Here is a 17,776-nt window from a genome sequence, read left to right as displayed (position 1 = left end):
GCTTATATAAATTTGCTTATGGATCTCAATGGTTTTAAACCATTTTCGAAGCTGTGCTGTTGTGAAATGATGTTGGATGAAATGTTGTATGGTAATTTCATACGCTTACTGTTATTTATTAACATTCAAAGTTGTACTGTTTGTTGTTTGTTTCATTGTTGACGTTTTACTTTATTCATCGGCTAAATATCTTTTTAATTTTTCTAGCCTCCATATGCTTTACAAAATTTGCAAAATGAAATTATTACAAAATGTTATTACAGTTGCTTATTTTACATCTGTGTACAACTCAATAGCAGTGCTTCAACAAGGCAGTAAACATTTCACATCTCGAGTGGCATTTCAAATACAACGCGAACATTCGTGTTAATTGTTACAAATAACGTTTCATCTTCTATCTTAAAGTAAGATGACTTTAACGTTGTGTATTTTGCCGTGATTATTTATATTCTGTTATATGGTGAAAGTAGTTAAATTAAAAATTATCAGGAATCATTAATTAAGTGTTTCAGTAGCACGATCAGGTTATGAAAAAATTGCTGGTCCCCTAATAACAATTACCTGTAGGATGAAACGCAGGTTGGTATGTTATTTTATTAAAATAAGCGAAATGAAATTAGATTATAATTTCATGATTTTATTACTTTTGTTAAAATGTTAGTTATTTATTTCCTGTATTCCATGGCGATATCTTAGACTATGCTGCTGTGCACATGGCGTGGAATTTGAAAATTATGTAATCCAGATGGAACCTGCTTTTTTTTATAACTGTACTAGATGCAACTTGATATTCATGATATATTGGTGAGTTTGAATATTGAGTTATGATTTTGAAGCATACCTGTTATTTTTCAAAAAATCTGTATTTTACAATATTAAACGAAATGTTATTTGCAAATGTTCACTGAATATAAATAGCGTTCATATTTTATTGGTATCAAAACTTATTCTTAATTATTAAATTCACTTCTTCAAATTTGAAATGTTAGAATTAATGAAATTTCTTTAAATATGACGTTAATATTAACGCAAAAAGTCAGTTTTATAAAGTGGAATGTTTTCTTATTGTTCCTACTTATCTTTAATTACTGTATGAATTTGTTAATCTCTTTTGGATATCTGATCAGTTGCTTTGCTGTCCAGTGGTTTAAAGCTGTCTTACTTGTTGTCGAAGATGTCGCTGAAGGTAAATATCGTGGATTTTTACATTTTATTATACATTTTATTAATTCAACTTTTGTTCAGTGTAATCTTTGTGATGAATTAGTTAAAAGCGAAGAACCGCTTATTTTGACCTGCGGCTGCAAATTAAATGTAAGTTTTTGTTTGAAATTTTAATTTTTCTAACATTAATTTTAATTGATAAAAGTTTTGTTTAGATTTGCGGTTACTGCTTAACTCGTTCGGTTAATCAGACGGGCTGCTGTCCTGGTTGTCATGCTAATATTGGCATCATTCGTGAGTGCGACGAGGTGCTTCTTGATGATTTTACAGAAAGTGAACAAGCTAAAACTCGTTCTGGAAGTACGAAATCTCGTCGCAATTTGGCTGATTTGCGGTAATTAACTCTTTGTTCGATGTTCAACTTTGTCATTTCTATCCAACTCATTTATTGTAGGGTGCTTCAGAACAACTTAGTTTCTGTTTATGGTTTGCCACTTGAAATTGCGGATCCAGATACACTCCGAAGTGACGAATATTTTGGAAGATTTGGAAAAATAATCCGTATTTTGATGAACAAAAAGGTCCGTCTCCTCTCTGTTTGTGAAATTTATTTTTAGTGTTTATCTAATTTTTCTTTTTCTCGGTTTAAGGGTAAAACACCAACAGCGTATATAACATTTCAACGTAGCGAAGATGCTATGCAAGCTGTGGCAGAATTTGGCAAAAAAAATTTCGTAGGCCAAACTGCGAGAGCTTTTTTGGGAACAACTAAATACTGTGCATTTTTTCTGAAAAATTCCATCTGCAAAAATAAGGTGAGTCATTGATTACTTTTTCTGTGATCGATCCTTTTAAACCTTTCAATCAGTTTTCTACCAGTTTGCTTAGAGTTTACTATCAAATTGAAACTGTTAAATAAATGCTTTAGTCATTCTTATGCACATTGCAGCTTATGCGCTTTTTAATGATTTTCAACTTCCGATTGCACGTTGGAAAGGTAGCTCTGCACAATTTATATTTTAAGTAGAAAAATAGCCAGGACTGTTAGTTTTTTATCTGAATCATCGAATTGAATGCATGTTGTTGGACTGGTAATTTTTGAAAAAGAACATTTTATTACAATGAATCATCATTTGGTGATTCCTTGATTACATTACAATGATCTTGCAATGAATACCAATACAATGGCCCACATTTGAATTTTTTCAATCTCTTCAGGGATTAGGCATCCGCCGTTTGTTTTAATTTAATTCAGTTTCAGTTTAAGGAGAATAGATTATTTGTTTAATCTGTCAACGAAGTAGGCTAATGTTGCTGGATATCACTTTTATATTTTAATTTTTGCACTAGATTTCATGTTTTAAAATTTATTTTTTTAATATGAAAAATTCATAAAGAGTATATCGATATTTTTACAAAACTTTATATGCATTTTGTTTTAGGAGAATGGAATTCTGAAACTGTAATCTTTGTTAATGAGAAGGAATTTGTGCTATAATTTTCCTTTGACAAAAACTGCAGTTTTTAATTATTCGACAAAATATGTTTTACATTGATAATTCTTTTTACAGATGTTATTTTTACGTTGTTGTTTCTGAATTAATGCTGAAGTATTTGAAATTTTAGGAGTGCCATTTTATGCACAGTGTTGTTCCTGACGAAGCAACCTTCACTAAAGCGGATATGGAGAAAGGAAAGCACATCGTGCTTCAAAAAAAGCTGGTCGACGATTACATAAAGCACAAGTAATTGATTATTTAATTGTAAATATACACTGAAATTGAAATAATATGCTAATACGGTTTCAAATCAGAGCTGCACACACTATGAAGCTGCAGTTGCATACGACAACTTTTAAAAAGGAACCACCGTCGACGTTTCCTATAAGCAAAAAGAACGGAACAGCGTGGGGCAAGATAGACGGGGAAACACGAAATCCCATTTTCGGGGATTGTCAAAACGATGAAAACTCTGTCGTTGCCAAAAACAAACTGGAGAAGAATGATTGTTCACCGCTTGGAAGGTTTAAAGTTATTTTGAAGTGAATGTTTTGTTTTAAAATTTTTGTAATTTAAGAAAATGGCAAGCGTCAGAGATGAGGAAACTGCGAGACAAAAATAATGATAACGTCGAGCTTGTGGAAAATGCGTGGTATAATGTCCGTGAAAGTCAGTTGAAGAACTTATTTGGCGGGCAGCAGTCAAATTTTGATGCAGAATGTGAAACAGAGGACAGGAACAAAGGTGGCATATATATACATATATATATATATATATATATATATATATATATTATCGCTACATAAACTACTATTTGTTGTTTAGATTTTGAAAATCAACCCCCAGTCATTCACATTCCATGCCAGCAGCCATATATTAGCTTTAAAATGGCAAATGGGGTGTTTTTGGTGTCGGATGCCACATCTCCGTCACAAGGAGCTTTCAGTTCAGAAGCTGAGCCGGTGGAAACTGGTGTTTCAACTGAGGGAAAGCGGTTTGCTTTCGATGGAAAATTTGAGAACAAGTCAGACAGCCACCTTTCAGACAGTTCTTCTGTTGAAAATTTATCTGGTGAGTTATGAATTAGAAGTTCTTGTTTTTTAGTGTTCTTCTATTATTGAACTTGCACATTAGATTATGATAAATGGAATGGCGGTATTTATTTTCGTTTGAGAAATCTGAACGTCGACGAAATGACGGATTTAGACAGGCAAGCAACAGTCCCACGATCCCACAGTGCTGCCTTCTCAGTGCAAACGAACTGTTCAAAGACTGGGACTTTTAAAACTTCCGTTTGGGAAGATAATCAGAAAACATGGAAAGATGTTCTGTGTAAACTGCTTTTTATTTTAAATTTGAAAGTATTTTCAAATGAATTTTTATTTTAGGTTCACCCTGCCCAAATGATTTTCCACCTTTGTCAGTCTCTGAAAAGAGGCATAACTGGAAAGAAAATGCTATGGTCGAAACAAAGTTTGATGAAAATTTTTTTGGCAGTGCTTCAAGAATCAGCGGCGCTAATTCAGCGTCTGCTAGTCAAGTATGGTTTATAAGAAAAAAGCTGTTATATATAGTCTGTATTTTAAAACTGAACTTAAATCTTTTTAAAAAAGGAATGGAAAAATAGTGTATACGAAACCAGAAATACGATTTGCAATGCTTTGTTTGAACAAGAGAACAACAAATGCAATGAGGCGTTTAGTCCGAATCAACTTCGCAACACTGAGCGTGGCACAAGTAAGATAGCTGATTGTTCAAATAGAGATATGCAATGTGTTAAATTGCTTTGTTTATCTAGTGATTTGTGATAACTTTGGAGGTAACGACGTCAACATGCCTTTAAATTATGGGGACAATTTTTGCGAAATTGCGACGACTTTTGCTCAAAATGCGCAGTTTGAAGAAGGTTTCAAATGTTGTTATTCTTGTTGTTAATTTATTATGCTATTTTTATGAATAGTTTATTGCTTTTTTTAATTTTTAGTTGAACTTTTTCTTAAAAAAATACAGAAACAAATATTAATTTTGATAGTTTAATTTTAAAAGCTTTTTCGAACTTGGCATACATTTTTACGTAAAATTTAACTTCAGTCTGTTATTGGTTTTTTTACAGGTGCTGATATGTCGCCGAATGGAAATCATTTTTGGTCTCATGATGGCCGTTACTGGTAGCTTAAAAACGAAACGGCCGTGATGAAATAAATGTGCTTTTTTAAATCTTTTACCTCGGTCCAACTTTGCTTCAAGACTCAAATAATACAGGAATAAAATTATTGTGATTTTTTCTAGTTTTGGTTTCATGAAGCTTTTGCTTCGGGAACTGAAGACGAATGAATTCAGATTGATTGCAATTGATGAATAATTGATTTTTTGCGTATAATTTCCATGGAAACACGCGCACTGACTCAGGCGCGCAAGCGCACGCACAAACATGGGCTCGCACATGCACAAACGCACGCCTTTATTATCCCAATAGCACAGTAACAGTTGTATTTTAGCAGTGAATGGTGTTTTTAAATCTTTGCTACCTTTTATGATGTCAGTTGGTGTTGCTTTTACTGTAAAATTAAATCATAAAATTGCACCAAAAGCTGTTACATTGGGACACTTTGACGATAACCAGTGTAGTTTAGTGGCGGTGGACAATGTGGGAAAGGTGCACTGTTTGCAAGGCTTTTTTTAAATTCGTGGTTCAATTTTTATGTGCAATAATTGCAGTCATTTTTTAGGTGTTTTTGCACACTATTGAAGCTTTGAAAAACGCAGAATGCATGGATGATTCGACGTTGCCACGGTTCAGACTCAACCAAAACGCTTCGGCTATGATGAACATCAACCGTATGGTAAAAATCGTTGCCACCGGGTACCTCAAAGCCAGCGACACTTTCGATGCAATTGTCATAGGCACAGCTACTCACATACTTGTATATGATGTGAAGAATAATTGCGATCTTTTTTACAAAGAGGTTAGGTGACAATTCAATTGTACACTGAAAGATGTCAATCCGTTAGCAGATTGTTCAAATTATTTCTAGTTTTGCTTCCATTCATTATTTCTAACCAACAGGTATCAGGCGGTTTGGAGAGCATTTTAATTGGCCGCTTTGGCGATTTCGAAGAAGAGCTCATCGTCTGTGGCGGTTCCTGCGCTTTGCAAGGCTTCAACTGGCAAGGCAAAGAAATATTTTGGAGTGTAAGTTTGAAATTTTGTTTACATTTTTCTGATAATTATGACAATTTATTTAAACATATTTTAATTCTGATAAATGTAAACTAAATTTTTGACAAAGTAACATATTACTTGATTATCAGAAATTGACAGTATGTTTTATCTTAACTATTGTTTTATTTTTAATCAGACTCATATATATGTATATAGATATGAGAGGCACAGTGTTTGCCGAATTTTAAATGGGCTCTAATAATTTATTGTTTGTTTTCCATTCGTAATTATTGAAGTTTCTGAAGATAAGAGAAATATTTTTGCATAGGTAACAGGAGATACCGTGCGCTCATTATGCTTTTGCGACTTTGATTCTGATGGAAAGCTTGAAGTTCGAAATTCAGACGTTTGACGATACGTTTGGTGTTTAATACGTAATATTTTAGTTGCTCGTTGGTTCTGACGATTTCGATATTCGTGTTTTTAAAGGAGATGAAATTGTTTCCAGTATTTCCGAAACTGAAGTGAACAATTAAAAATATTTTGCTTGAAAACAACTAAATGTTTTCATTATAGGCTGTCACTAATTTGTTGAGTCTTGGTAGCAATCGCTTCGCATATGCTTTGGCTAATGGAACTCTCGGCGTTTACGCTTCCGCTTGTAGGCTTTGGAGAATTAAAGTAATTGGTTGAACTTTTTCTAAAATTCCAGGCTTAGCTGTATTTGTATTTATTACTTGTTTAAATCAAGTTATTTAAAAATGTTAGATATTTTTATTTTCAATGTTATCTTTACAATGTTTTGTAGTCTAAGGCAAACCCAACATTTTTATGTTTGTATGACATTGACGGGGATGATGAACAGGAGTTGGTCACTGGTTGGAGCAGTGGAAAGGTGTTTTCGAAGTGGAAATAATTGCAAATGACTTAAAATTTAATTACACATATTTTAGATTGACTTTCGCAAATGTCAAAATGGAGAACTGGTGGCCAAAGATCACATGAACTCTGCTATAGTTGGAATTGAAATATTTGGTTTGTCTGCAAAAGAGGGTGCTTATTTGTTGTGTTGTTCTTCTTCTGGGGAAGGTTTGTGCAGAAATTGTAAAGTTTTTTCTTTTTCGTTAACATGCAGTTATTAAGTGCGCGGTTATTTTGCTTATTCTGGACAAAGAAACTTGATACCGGTCGACACAGTTCGGGATACAATTCGAAATTTATCTATCGAAAGACAAGTTAGGTTATCTTTTAAAAATTTTAAATTAACGATCAATTATGATAATTTAGAATTTGCTTGTCGAATTGGAGAATTATGAAGAAAAAGAAATCGCTGCTCAATCACAGCTTTCTTCCGATAATACGACACTTAGAATTCCAGTATTTTTTACATTTTTTTTTATTCTCCAAGTTTAAAGAATCATTCACTATATAGCGAGAATATATCCTACTTTGTTTAAGACGGATACACGAGTCACGCAAAAGCTTGAGGTCGTCGTAAAAAACAATACTGAGCAGCAGGTATCGATGTTGGGATTTTCGAGGAAGATGAAATTGAATGAAGAAGTGTTTTTTTTTCTTTTCAGCCATACTTGCAACTTTCTCTGTGCACGAATAACCGTACCGTGTTGCGGGGGGCTATAATATTCGCAGAGCGTATTTTTCCTGGCGAATCTTACGCTTTGCTTGTACCAAAAGAAGAAAGCTGTGAAAAATTGGAAATTCCACTGCGACTGGAGAAGGATACTGCTTCGGATTTGCACATTAAAGCGCTGGTTGGTTACAGTAGAAGGTGATTCAGTTGCTGTGATGTTCGCTTAGCTTAATTAATAACAATTGGCATCTTTCAGTTCGAAACTCTATGTATTTGATCTCAATCAAGCGCTGCCTAAATTTTCAATGTACGCTCTTTGCAACGATACTGCTCCATGTCCGAAGAATGGCGTTGAATTCAACATCGGTGATCGAGGAGAATTGGTTTCGTTTTCACTTTTGTCAATCATTGCACAACAATGAACGAAAATCACGCAGTGAAATTTGTTTCAGCTTTGTCAGTGGTTGATGAAGAACTTTCTGATCGACCAGGCAAACCTGAGTCGAGATAAATTTACAGTGCGCTTTATGAATCTGCGCATCTCGTGTTTGATTTTTATAAAATTGAACGGCAATGGCAAAGTGGAAATTTGTTGCGACGATATTGAAGTTTGTGGTTCCGTGATGCAAAGTTTGGCTAGTTACATTGATTTGGAATTCAAAGTAACTGCTTATTTTCCCGATACTGCGAAAAAATATGCAGATCTAGCGAAAAAGGTTTCCTCGCGAAATCCAACAGATGAATCTCTTGCATAAATATTTATTTTTTCATAGGTAAGTAAAGTGTCCGCTGTTCAAGATCGCCTGTCTGCAGACATGTCTGAGCAGATTAGTATTGCTAAATCGGTTCTTTTGCACGGTGAGGATTCTCGAGTTTTGGAAGATTGGTACTGTTCTTTTTTTTTGTTAATGCCAACCAAGTGACTTATTTGCCGCTTATTTATCAGGGATAAAATGAAAGAACACTACAAGCAGTTGTCGTCGTTGAACGATACTTTGCTGTCTTTGCAGAATGTTCGTCTCGGCAACAGTGCTCATCTTTCAGATCTGTTGAAACGAATTAATCGGATTATTCAAAACGCTTCCAATCTGAAAGGTACGCATTGATTGGAATTAGGTAAAAATTTTAATTTTATTTCACTGCTTCTCCAGTGGGAAAACATCGCAGTGCGCTGATTCGCGCGTGCAGAAGTGCTATTGCGGCTGGCAACACCGCATCAGTAAGAAAATTGTTGGACTTAGATGGATGAAACAACCAATTGAAATTTATTCAAGAAAAAGAAAAACAACAAAAACCTTTATATCTGAGAGTGTGCGCGATATTAGCTGTTATTCGCCACACACATTTCAACACAGAAATGGCTAAGAAAAGGCCGAAAATCGTCCAAATGAAGGGATGGACAGTTGTTGGTGGTGCGTTCAAATCCACGTCGACTGGATAAACTTTGAGAACTACAACGCCAGTTGGCGGTACGTGGAATTCAAACTTGCTCCGTCCATAGTTAGCATTCTGCGTTAGGTAGCCTACGGCATTCTTATTCAGAACGTCATGTATTAAATACGTTCGTTTGTTATAAGTGGAAAATAAATCCATCTTAATTTCGATCATTTTCTATAAATAAAAGCAAAAAAAATATTATATATTTCAATGCACATCTTCAGTCATGATGGCATTGTTTGATTACACGGGCTACTTCATCTCGGTTAAACAGCACCAGTACGATGAATGGGCTTCGAATGTCCACTTCTTTCTTGTAGATAGAAATCGATCCGACCTGGTGAAGAGATTTTTTTTTACCTTACCATGTATAAAAATGTAGTTGCAAAACTTGCCTTTTTCACAACTTTTCCCATCGGTTCCAAAGGATCTTTGTTGATAGCAATTAATTGTTCATTGAGTAAAATATCCTGCAAAGCTGGACTAAGCGTGCGTAAATCGTTGGACATGAAAAGTGGCACACCCAAGATACTCCAAATGGCCATCTGTGCTTGTGCTTGATCATTGGTCAGTTTAGGACTGCCGATCACTAGCTGAAACTTATCAATGACACCATTTCACGGTCGTGAACAAAACCCCCAGCTCTTACCATGTCTGCATCATTCCATTGGCCTCTTTTGTGGAAATTTGCAAGCAAGTCCTGATTTGCTTCGTAGAAGTCAATAATCTGCATTATAGAATTCCAATTCATTTGCACGTCTTGATAATTTCGCCACATGTTGCAATGTTTGGCAATGAGCGGGTACGGTGGTTTCTGAAAAGAGCAGGTTGTGATTATTTGCTTTCAAAATGTTTTCATTTAAATTTCCGTCACTTCTGGATAAGTGTAATATGGCCAGCTGCAGCTGAGTAAAATCTTCCGCCCCGTAAAATTCAAAGCTTTCGCCATTTTAGGGTATTCTAAAAAATTGAAAAGGAAAATTTATTTTAAAAATTAAAAATGTTCAATTCAAGTACTTGTGGAAAAAGTAGATTTATCGGTGAAACAGCCATCCACTTTTAGCATATCCACTTCCCAAGAAGCAAATGTTTCTGCATCTTTTTCAATATTCTCTCCACTACCTGGATATCCCATGCATGTTTTCGAACCAATATTTGTGTACATGCCCAATTTCAAACCTCGTCTGTGAAGCTGGATTAAATTTAAATTTAAAAATGGATACTAATCTTGGTTCTATGATATTCACTCATTGATCGGTTATCATTTTCATATTATATACTGAAACTTGAATTTCTTTAAACACAGTACTCTTTTTTAACGCAAATATATGGAAAAGTGAAATCACCTCTTGGCCTAGCCATTTGATTCCATGTGGAAATCTAATTGGATCCGCCATCAGCCTCCCATTTTGATCTCGCCTACGGCTACTCCAGCAATCATCCAAATTCATATAAATATAACCAGCATCGCGATAACCATCCGCTACCAAGTGTTCTGCGATATCAAGAATCGCTTGCTCACTGATAAAGGGTATTTGTAGCTGCTTTTTGTGCAAAGAAAGACATACCTGAAGCAGTTTTTCAGTCCTTTACTACAGTCAATTTGGCATCCAAATTGTAACCATGAAATCCAACCCATTGGAGGCGTAAGAGCTAAGCCATTCTGAGCACCAAACGAGCGTAGGGCATTTTCAAACAGTATGGAAACCAACGCAACAAAAATTGCACAAGTTTCACTCATGAACCTAAGAAATATCGACAACTCTGGCGCCACCTCTTTCTATGTATCATAATGTAATACTTTGGACAAACAAGTTGCACCAAGCAGACAGCAAAAACAAAAACAAGCTACTTGTTTATTAAAAATAGTATTTTAAAATACGTTATCACGATATTCAAACTGTCATTAAATAAAAGGACATGACTTCATTTTTTGCCAGATTTTTTTATTCCACTTTGAACACTAAGTGGACCTTTGGATGCTGCTTTTTGAGCTGCTATTTTCAAAGCTTTCTTTTCTTCCAGTTGTTTCTTCTTCATCTCCATATCGTCATCTGTTAATTCTTTTACAGTCTTTTTTGGCTGTTTCAATGGTTTCTTCTTCCCTCCTACATGATAATTGTTTGTAAAGGCCTGAAGCAACGGACAGTTCATCTTACCTTCACGGCTTGCCATTTCTCTTCTGTATAAAAACAACAGTGATGTCGATGAATGCACTAAAAACAAAATCAAACATACCTATTATAGCATATAGACGATATCAAATAAATTTCAATTGCACTAGTTAATAAAAGATTTTATAAAACATACATGTACAGAAAGATATTTGATAATTATGTACAATTTCTTATTTCTTAAGATATATGTGTATATAATCTAAAAACTAATGTTATACTAAAACGTTATCCAAATTTTTATTTAAAATATTTAAATTAATAAGATAATTGCTTGAGATAATTTTGAATTGAACCTTGAAATATGTTGTCATAAATTTTCATCTGATTTCGTTTGTAAAGCAAAGTTTAAATTAAAAAATTAATTTATATGTAATTTATTTTTGTTTTAATTAAAAGTTTATAACTGAGATAATATTCAATTAAGTACATATATGTATAAATGCACACAAAAACTTATTTCGAATATTACATATTTATTTATGAACCTGAGTGTCAACATACAGTATTCTCAGGCTGATTAGGAAGAAATTTTTTTTCTCATGAATTGTAAGTTTTATTTGGTAGATAATTTGTACTGTTTTAAGAAATAAAATTTGTTTGAAAGTTTGTTAAATTTGCAATTATTAGTGTATTTCATTGTATATTTTCTTTAAAATTGTTAACAGCACTTTCTGTTGTTTTCTGATTTATCCATAACATTGTTGCACTTTTGTAGCAGTATATTATTTCTTCGAATTTGCATCTTTTAAAGTAACATGTTACATTGTATTAAACTGTTATTTAGTTTATTTTTAATTAGGCATTATTATTTATCAGGCAAAGAAGCACAAGTTTTAATGTATGAATTGTTTGTTTACAAATTGTTCTTTATAACGCATTACTTTTGTTTTGCATTTTTTTTATTTTTAATAGTGAAATCAGCCACTGAACGTTGCCTGACGTCCCATCATTAGAAAATCGTACTTTTTTTTAGATTACATCCGTGTTTAATATATAATTTCGATTGTTTTAACTGCGATTTGGTTGTATTTTGCGAGAATGGCGCAGTCTGCGCAGCAAAAGCGAAAGGAAATTTATCGTTACGACTCTCCATGGGCACTGTATGCGATGAATTGGAGTGTTCGTCCAGACCAGAAGTTTCGCATTGCTTTGGGTAGTTTTATTGAAGAGTATAACAATAAAGTAACAGCGGTGAAAAGCATGTTTCAGTTGTTTTGCTTATTTGTTTGTTTTTTCTTTAGGTGCAGATTGTCCAGTTGGATGAAGATGCAGGTGAATTTCGACATACGGCTCATTTTGATCATCCTTATCCCGCAACAAAAATAATGTGGATACCAGATATTGTAAAGATTATACTTTCTTTGTATAGATTCAAATGATTTTATTTTTATTATTTTAGCGTGGTCAGTACACTGATCTTCTGGCAACGAGTGCTGATTATCTGAGAATTTTTCGAGTATCAGAAGATGGAGCTACTATGGAATGTTTATTGAACAACGTATATATATATATATATATCCGCATTTGATTGCACAACCGAAATAAGTTGATGGTCTTTTGTTATTCTAGAACCGAAGTTCTGAATTTTGTGCACCATTGTCTTCTTTTGATTGGAATGAGAATGACGTTGGAATTATTGGCACTGCTAGTATTGATACAACATGTACCATCTGGCGCTTAGAAGTATTTTTTTATCGTATTTGTTTGCATCACTTTGTTAACTTTATTTTAAATAAATGTATTTTCAGACCGGCCAGATTACAGGTCAAGTCAGTGGGACTGGAAGCAGGGTCAGTGGACACGTGAAAACCCAATTAATTGCTCACGACAAAGAAGTCTATGACTTTGCATTTAGCAAATCGGTAAATCAGAAGGATGTATTTGCAAGTGTTGGTAATTGTTGAATGTTGACAGTGTAAAATGTAATTATACTTAGGTATGGGAATTATTTTAGGTGCTGATGGAAGTGTTCGTATGTTTGATTTGCGTCATTTGGAGCACTCGACAATAATTTATGAAGATCCGTTGCAAACGCCTTTGTTGCGGATAGCTTGGAATAAGCAGGATCCATTTTACATTGCCACTGTTGCATCGGATTCCACAGAAGTAGTATTATTTTTAAATTGAATGCTTATTGAAAATTTTCACATGTTATGTTTTAAGGTCATAATTCTTGACATCCGTTTGCCTTGTGCTCCTGTAGCTCGTTTGAACAATCACCGAGCATTCGTCAATGGCATTGTTTGGGCCCCTCATTCATCGTGCCATATTTGCACTGCAGGTAAAAACTAAATTCCAATTTCTGAAGTTTCAAAATTATCAGCAATCACTTTTTAATTAATTTATTTATTTATTGACGTTTGTTTTATTTCGTGAAGCTGACGACCATCAAGCTCTTATCTGGGATGTGCAGGCAATGCCCAGGGCAATTGAAGATCCAATTCTCGCTTACACAGCAGGTGGAGAAATCAATCAGGTTAGTGCAAAGATACGATTGCTTCTTTGTTTGAAATTATTTCTACAGTCGATAATTTTTGAAGGTCCACTGGGCTCCAAACCAACCAGATTGGATTGCTATTTGCTTTAATAACTGCTTGGAAATTTTGCGTGTTTAAGTTTTAAAAGTAAGCGCATAGAGCACATACTATCAATTATGATTAACATTTATTTGTTTTATCATGTAAGCTGTTGTTGAAACTCTTAGAACTGTTTTTGTTAATAAACTTTCAGTGTGCTTTCTTTCGGTATTGTTCCACGTAAATAAATTCGCAGCAAGTCAGACATTATTTATGATTTCTTCTGCACGAAGCCAAAGAACTGTTTGTATGCTATGAGGAGGAAGATCTAAGCATAAGCTTCGAGTATCATTTTTTTGTACAATTTTCACTGGAACTGATTTCATCATACTAAATAGTAATTATTCATTTATATTAATTGCAAGACATGGTATTGGTTCTGTTTACCTGTTATGCAGTACAAGAGTGACTATGCCATCTGGCCTCAAAGCAGCTGTCGCTTCAACGCCAGTTTCCATCGCGTACCGTTTTTGCACTTCAGTATGCAGAACAACTGAATCTGGTATAAAGAATTTGCTAAAATGATTGATAAGCATAATAATGATGATAGGCTCCTCGTCAGTGGCACGTCGTTTGTTTTAATTAAAAGGAAAATGTTAATGTAATACAGTATATAATTTTCATAGTGATTTTCAAGTTTTAATGCAATAAATAGAATTTTACTGGGTACTGATTGAAACACTGCTTGTATAAATGATGTGATTAAATTAATTTTCTGCTTTATCACCTGAAATGACCCAAAATGTAGAACATAGGTTGCTTGTAAAATGCGTTATTTTCTTTGTCTACAATTACTGGACTGTCTACAGTGTTATTGGCCCAATTCGGACCCCCTTCCATATCCAGGGCTAGGTTCCAGTCTACCCATCCTGTAAAGTAGTTGTTCAAATCCTGAAAAGAATGAAAAGTGAAGTTATTCATTCATATACGAATGTTCAGTTTCTGAGTAACGCACTTCAATGATAGAATGTGCATACTGTTGTGCACGATACCAGCTACCCAGTATAGGCCCTCTGGTTTGCCAAAATGCAAAGCCATTGCATGCTTCGGTGCCAATTAATGGGAAGTCAGGAAAACGGGCATGTGTTATGTTCAATTTGCAAGCGGGTGTGTATCTGTCTGAATACCAGTGAACGGCAATGTAAGAGACGTACTGCTGAGCATCTGGATCCCTTAAAATCTACGAAAGTAATACATTATTTTCATTTTAATGTTGATCTAATAACTATTAAACTGTACCACATCTGCCCAAAATGGAAGTAACAGACGACTGTCATCTAGAATCATAATTTTCGTGTTGTTGAACGCTGACTGACGAAGTGTTGGTCCGAGATTTATTTTTAAAAAATCTCGTTGCATTGCTGGTGTGAATCCTGTTGTTTGAAATGGGTAATTAACAATGAAACCAGTGGTTGGTTCATTTTGCATCGTCAGTGCCCAAAAATCAATGTCGTGCTTTTTATATTCCTCTAGAAATCTGAAAATATCTGTTTTAATAATGTCAGGAAAAAATACAGAATAATACAATAACCTAACAAAATATTTTGCCCACGTTTCATAATATTTGTTACCAGGTTTTCCTATTATAGTTCCTTTTCCGGCCATTTTTTTGTTTGTTTTCATCCAAGCTGGCGCTGACCAAGGACTACCGAATAATTTCAATTTATTCGAGGTCTTTTCTTGTGCAATTTTTATAAAAGGGATCTAGAAACGTTAAAATCTTTTGTTTTTGCTCCGTGTACTTGCAAAAAGAATTGTACCTTGTAATGAAAATCCTCTTCCGTAAGTGTGAAGTTTTGCAATTGAAAGTCACTATCCACGTCATCATATGAATACACACGTGAAGAGAAATCACAGCTAGCTATTGGCACTCTCCCGATATTATATTCAATTCCTGAAAAGCAGCTTAATGGTTTTATCACGTGTGCATTTATTCTCAGATTACCATCTCGACTGAAATATGAATCCATCAAATCATTTTGTACTTTTTCTGATAGCTGTGCAATGTTCATGCCAGTGGAATCCGTAAAAGCGCCACCAAATCCAATTATACTTTGCTTGCTTAAGTTTAAATCGATTGTGATCAATAAATCTAAATTTAAGTGACGTTCTAATTTTGAAACAATTTTATTTGTTGCACGAAATTGAAAAATTGGTTTCGTTTACTAATTTATATTATAAGCATATCTTACCGTCGAGTTTAGTTTTTATATCATTACTGAAATGAGCAACACTTTGTTGCAGTCGGTCGCCACTTTTACTAGAGAGGTATATGATCACTTGATCTGAAGTGATCTCAGGAATTGGTTTCACTTTATCACAGTATGATTCATCACATATGCAAACCGGCGAGCCATGACCAAAATCTTTCTTTTTGCATTCAAATTCGCTAGTCTGATGTGAAGACAAAATTATTTCCATATTTCATTATATTTCTTTGGCATTAAATGTGTTTGATTTAAAAAAAGAAAAAGAATTTAAATTAGTATTGAACAAGTGATGCAACTTACCACTTTATTTGCTATAAAGAAAATAGTAAGGAATTTCAGCAGTACGAAATGCGTCAGTTGGTTCCACATTTGAAATTGCGCGTAACTGAATTACAATAAAAGTTAGGAAAGTTTTGAAGGGATTTCAGTTTAAATTTACAGTTATCGCGGTTTACATTTCTGCTTAAAGGTAAAACACGTCTTTGCTCATAAAATTATCATAGCTGTGCTTCATGTTGCAATAAATATAATGTGAAGAAGTTTACTGAAAGTGCTGTTTCATAGTAGAGTCAGCTGTTGTTTAACAACAGCGTGCAATTAATTCACATAATTCATTGCAATTTGGCATTTAAGGTATTTATTTATGTCAAAAACGAACAAAAAAATATAAACAAGTTGATTTTGACTATGCAATTACTACTGAATTGAAAAGATAGCAATTTTAAATTACATATTTTTTTGGAAAATAAGATAATTTAAAAGTTTAATAATTTTGAAGAAATGCAGCTGTTCCTACTTGAAAAATCACGTTGAAGTAGATAAACTTTCATCAGCAAAAGAGGAGCCATTGCGAAGATGAGAATTACAAATAATGAACGTGTCGCTTCATGCTACATTCATTCAACAGTTTTCCCCTGAATGTTTCCTATAGTCATACAAATCAGTCATAAGGTTTCATTTTTGAATCATTGTATTCAAAGAAAAGCCATGTTTCAGAATGTGAATATCAGTAACAGAAAAAGTATGAAAATTAAATTTATGTTTCAATCATTTGTTTAAATTTATTTTGTGTATTTGCACATATTTGCACGCAATTACGGCAACTATTTATATAAATCTTATTAACATTGTTTGTTTCATTTATAAAAGATAATTTAAGAATTAAATACATAAATTTATAAATAATATAATATTTTAACTGTCGTATGACAATGCTTTAAAATCTTTTGTTACAATAATTACGAAATAAAAATTGTACCTTTCATAAGTGATACTGTAATTTGGTTATTGTAACAATTCAGCGAATGCAAAGAAATCATCACTTCATTCGCTACGGTGTCCCTTTTATTGTATGGTATTTTTTAAGTTAATTTCAACTGAAGAACTTAAATTATTAAATTCTTTAGGGTTTTGTAGTGTGTGGCTCCCTCGGCTTGCAATTTTTTACGAGCATTCGACTAGAATATCGTAAAGTTTTTGCTTCTGTAAGTTTTTTTTGCCTAAATTTACCTTACTCTTACAGTTTAACACTATTCTACTTTTTATTGAAATTTAATATTTTTATGTGTCTGGTAATTCAGTCAAAAATATCAATCATGTTTTTATTTATTGTTTGCCGTGTTGTCTGGTTGATGAATTTGTCGCTGTTGTGTTATGTTGTTTTTTACTTTTCGAAAACAACTTTTACAAATTTTAGTTTTAGTTACGTTTAATTTATATTGCGCAATAATAGTAAATTAAAGAGAAAACAGTTTACCTCTAAAGTTATTACTGAAATGTTGCGCTTCAATTTTGAACAGTGTGAAGTTAAATGTTTTTGTAAAGGCGTGAATTTAATGGAAAAGTGGAAATGCAAAAGCAACTGTCCTTTTTTCTGTATTGAAATTTATTTTTTTGTTAAAGTATCAGGGAAAAATATTTAATATCATACAAGTTAAAAGAATAAAATTGTTTGTTCTG

At 33.6% G+C, this 17,776-nt stretch overlaps 5 protein-coding genes across 5 annotated transcripts; 3 read left to right on the top strand and 2 right to left on the bottom strand.

Annotated features, from left to right (window-relative positions):
• Positions 1–18: 18 nt before the first annotated feature.
• On the top strand, positions 19–740 carry Tsp_02911 (conserved hypothetical protein). Its single transcript, XM_003379196.1, has 4 exons — positions 19–91; positions 264–365; positions 513–579; positions 662–740. The coding sequence occupies exons 1-4, from the start codon at positions 19–21 to the stop codon at positions 738–740; spliced, it is 321 nt and encodes a 106-aa protein (XP_003379244.1).
• A 271-nt stretch (positions 741–1,011) lies between these two features.
• Positions 1,012–7,839, top strand: Tsp_02910 (bardet-Biedl syndrome 2 protein). The gene is made up of 18 exons (XM_003379195.1): positions 1,012–1,314; positions 1,380–1,558; positions 1,619–1,745; positions 1,815–1,979; positions 2,791–2,909; positions 2,978–3,187; positions 3,241–3,407; positions 3,510–3,734; positions 4,052–4,203; positions 5,393–5,629; positions 5,731–5,856; positions 6,403–6,507; positions 6,635–6,721; positions 6,780–6,915; positions 6,970–7,061; positions 7,114–7,203; positions 7,410–7,615; positions 7,674–7,839. Exons 1-18 carry the CDS (start codon positions 1,012–1,014, stop codon positions 7,837–7,839), a joined length of 2,892 nt encoding a protein of 963 aa, XP_003379243.1.
• A 520-nt stretch (positions 7,840–8,359) lies between these two features.
• On the bottom strand, positions 8,360–10,595 carry Tsp_02909 (alpha-galactosidase A). The gene is made up of 6 exons (XM_003379194.1): positions 10,423–10,595; positions 10,201–10,375; positions 9,504–9,668; positions 9,220–9,447; positions 8,761–9,028; positions 8,360–8,463 (listed from the first exon to the last, which is right to left on the bottom strand). The coding sequence occupies exons 1-6, from the start codon at positions 10,593–10,595 to the stop codon at positions 8,360–8,362; spliced, it is 1,113 nt and encodes a 370-aa protein (XP_003379242.1).
• A 1,474-nt stretch (positions 10,596–12,069) lies between these two features.
• Tsp_02908 (WD repeat-containing protein 68) lies at positions 12,070–13,646 on the top strand. Its single transcript, XM_003379193.1, has 9 exons — positions 12,070–12,213; positions 12,273–12,374; positions 12,431–12,529; positions 12,601–12,714; positions 12,780–12,924; positions 12,986–13,137; positions 13,195–13,312; positions 13,410–13,507; positions 13,572–13,646. The coding sequence occupies exons 1-9, from the start codon at positions 12,070–12,072 to the stop codon at positions 13,644–13,646; spliced, it is 1,047 nt and encodes a 348-aa protein (XP_003379241.1).
• Positions 13,647–13,807: 161 nt separating this feature from the next.
• Positions 13,808–16,186, bottom strand: Tsp_02907 (putative glucosylceramidase). Its single transcript, XM_003379192.1, has 9 exons — positions 16,118–16,186; positions 15,800–16,001; positions 15,368–15,699; positions 15,139–15,311; positions 14,847–15,084; positions 14,563–14,787; positions 14,335–14,498; positions 13,995–14,123; positions 13,808–13,937 (listed from the first exon to the last, which is right to left on the bottom strand). Exons 1-9 carry the CDS (start codon positions 16,184–16,186, stop codon positions 13,808–13,810), a joined length of 1,662 nt encoding a protein of 553 aa, XP_003379240.1.
• Positions 16,187–17,776: the final 1,590 nt, after the last annotated feature.

The sequence above is a fragment of the Trichinella spiralis genome, assembly GCF_000181795.1.
Source record: "Trichinella spiralis strain ISS 195 chromosome Unknown Scfld2, whole genome shotgun sequence".
NCBI classification, from domain to species: domain Eukaryota; kingdom Metazoa; phylum Nematoda; class Enoplea; order Trichinellida; family Trichinellidae; genus Trichinella; species Trichinella spiralis.
Note: the sequence above shows the minus strand (reverse complement) of the source record. Positions and strands in the feature narration are given on the sequence as shown.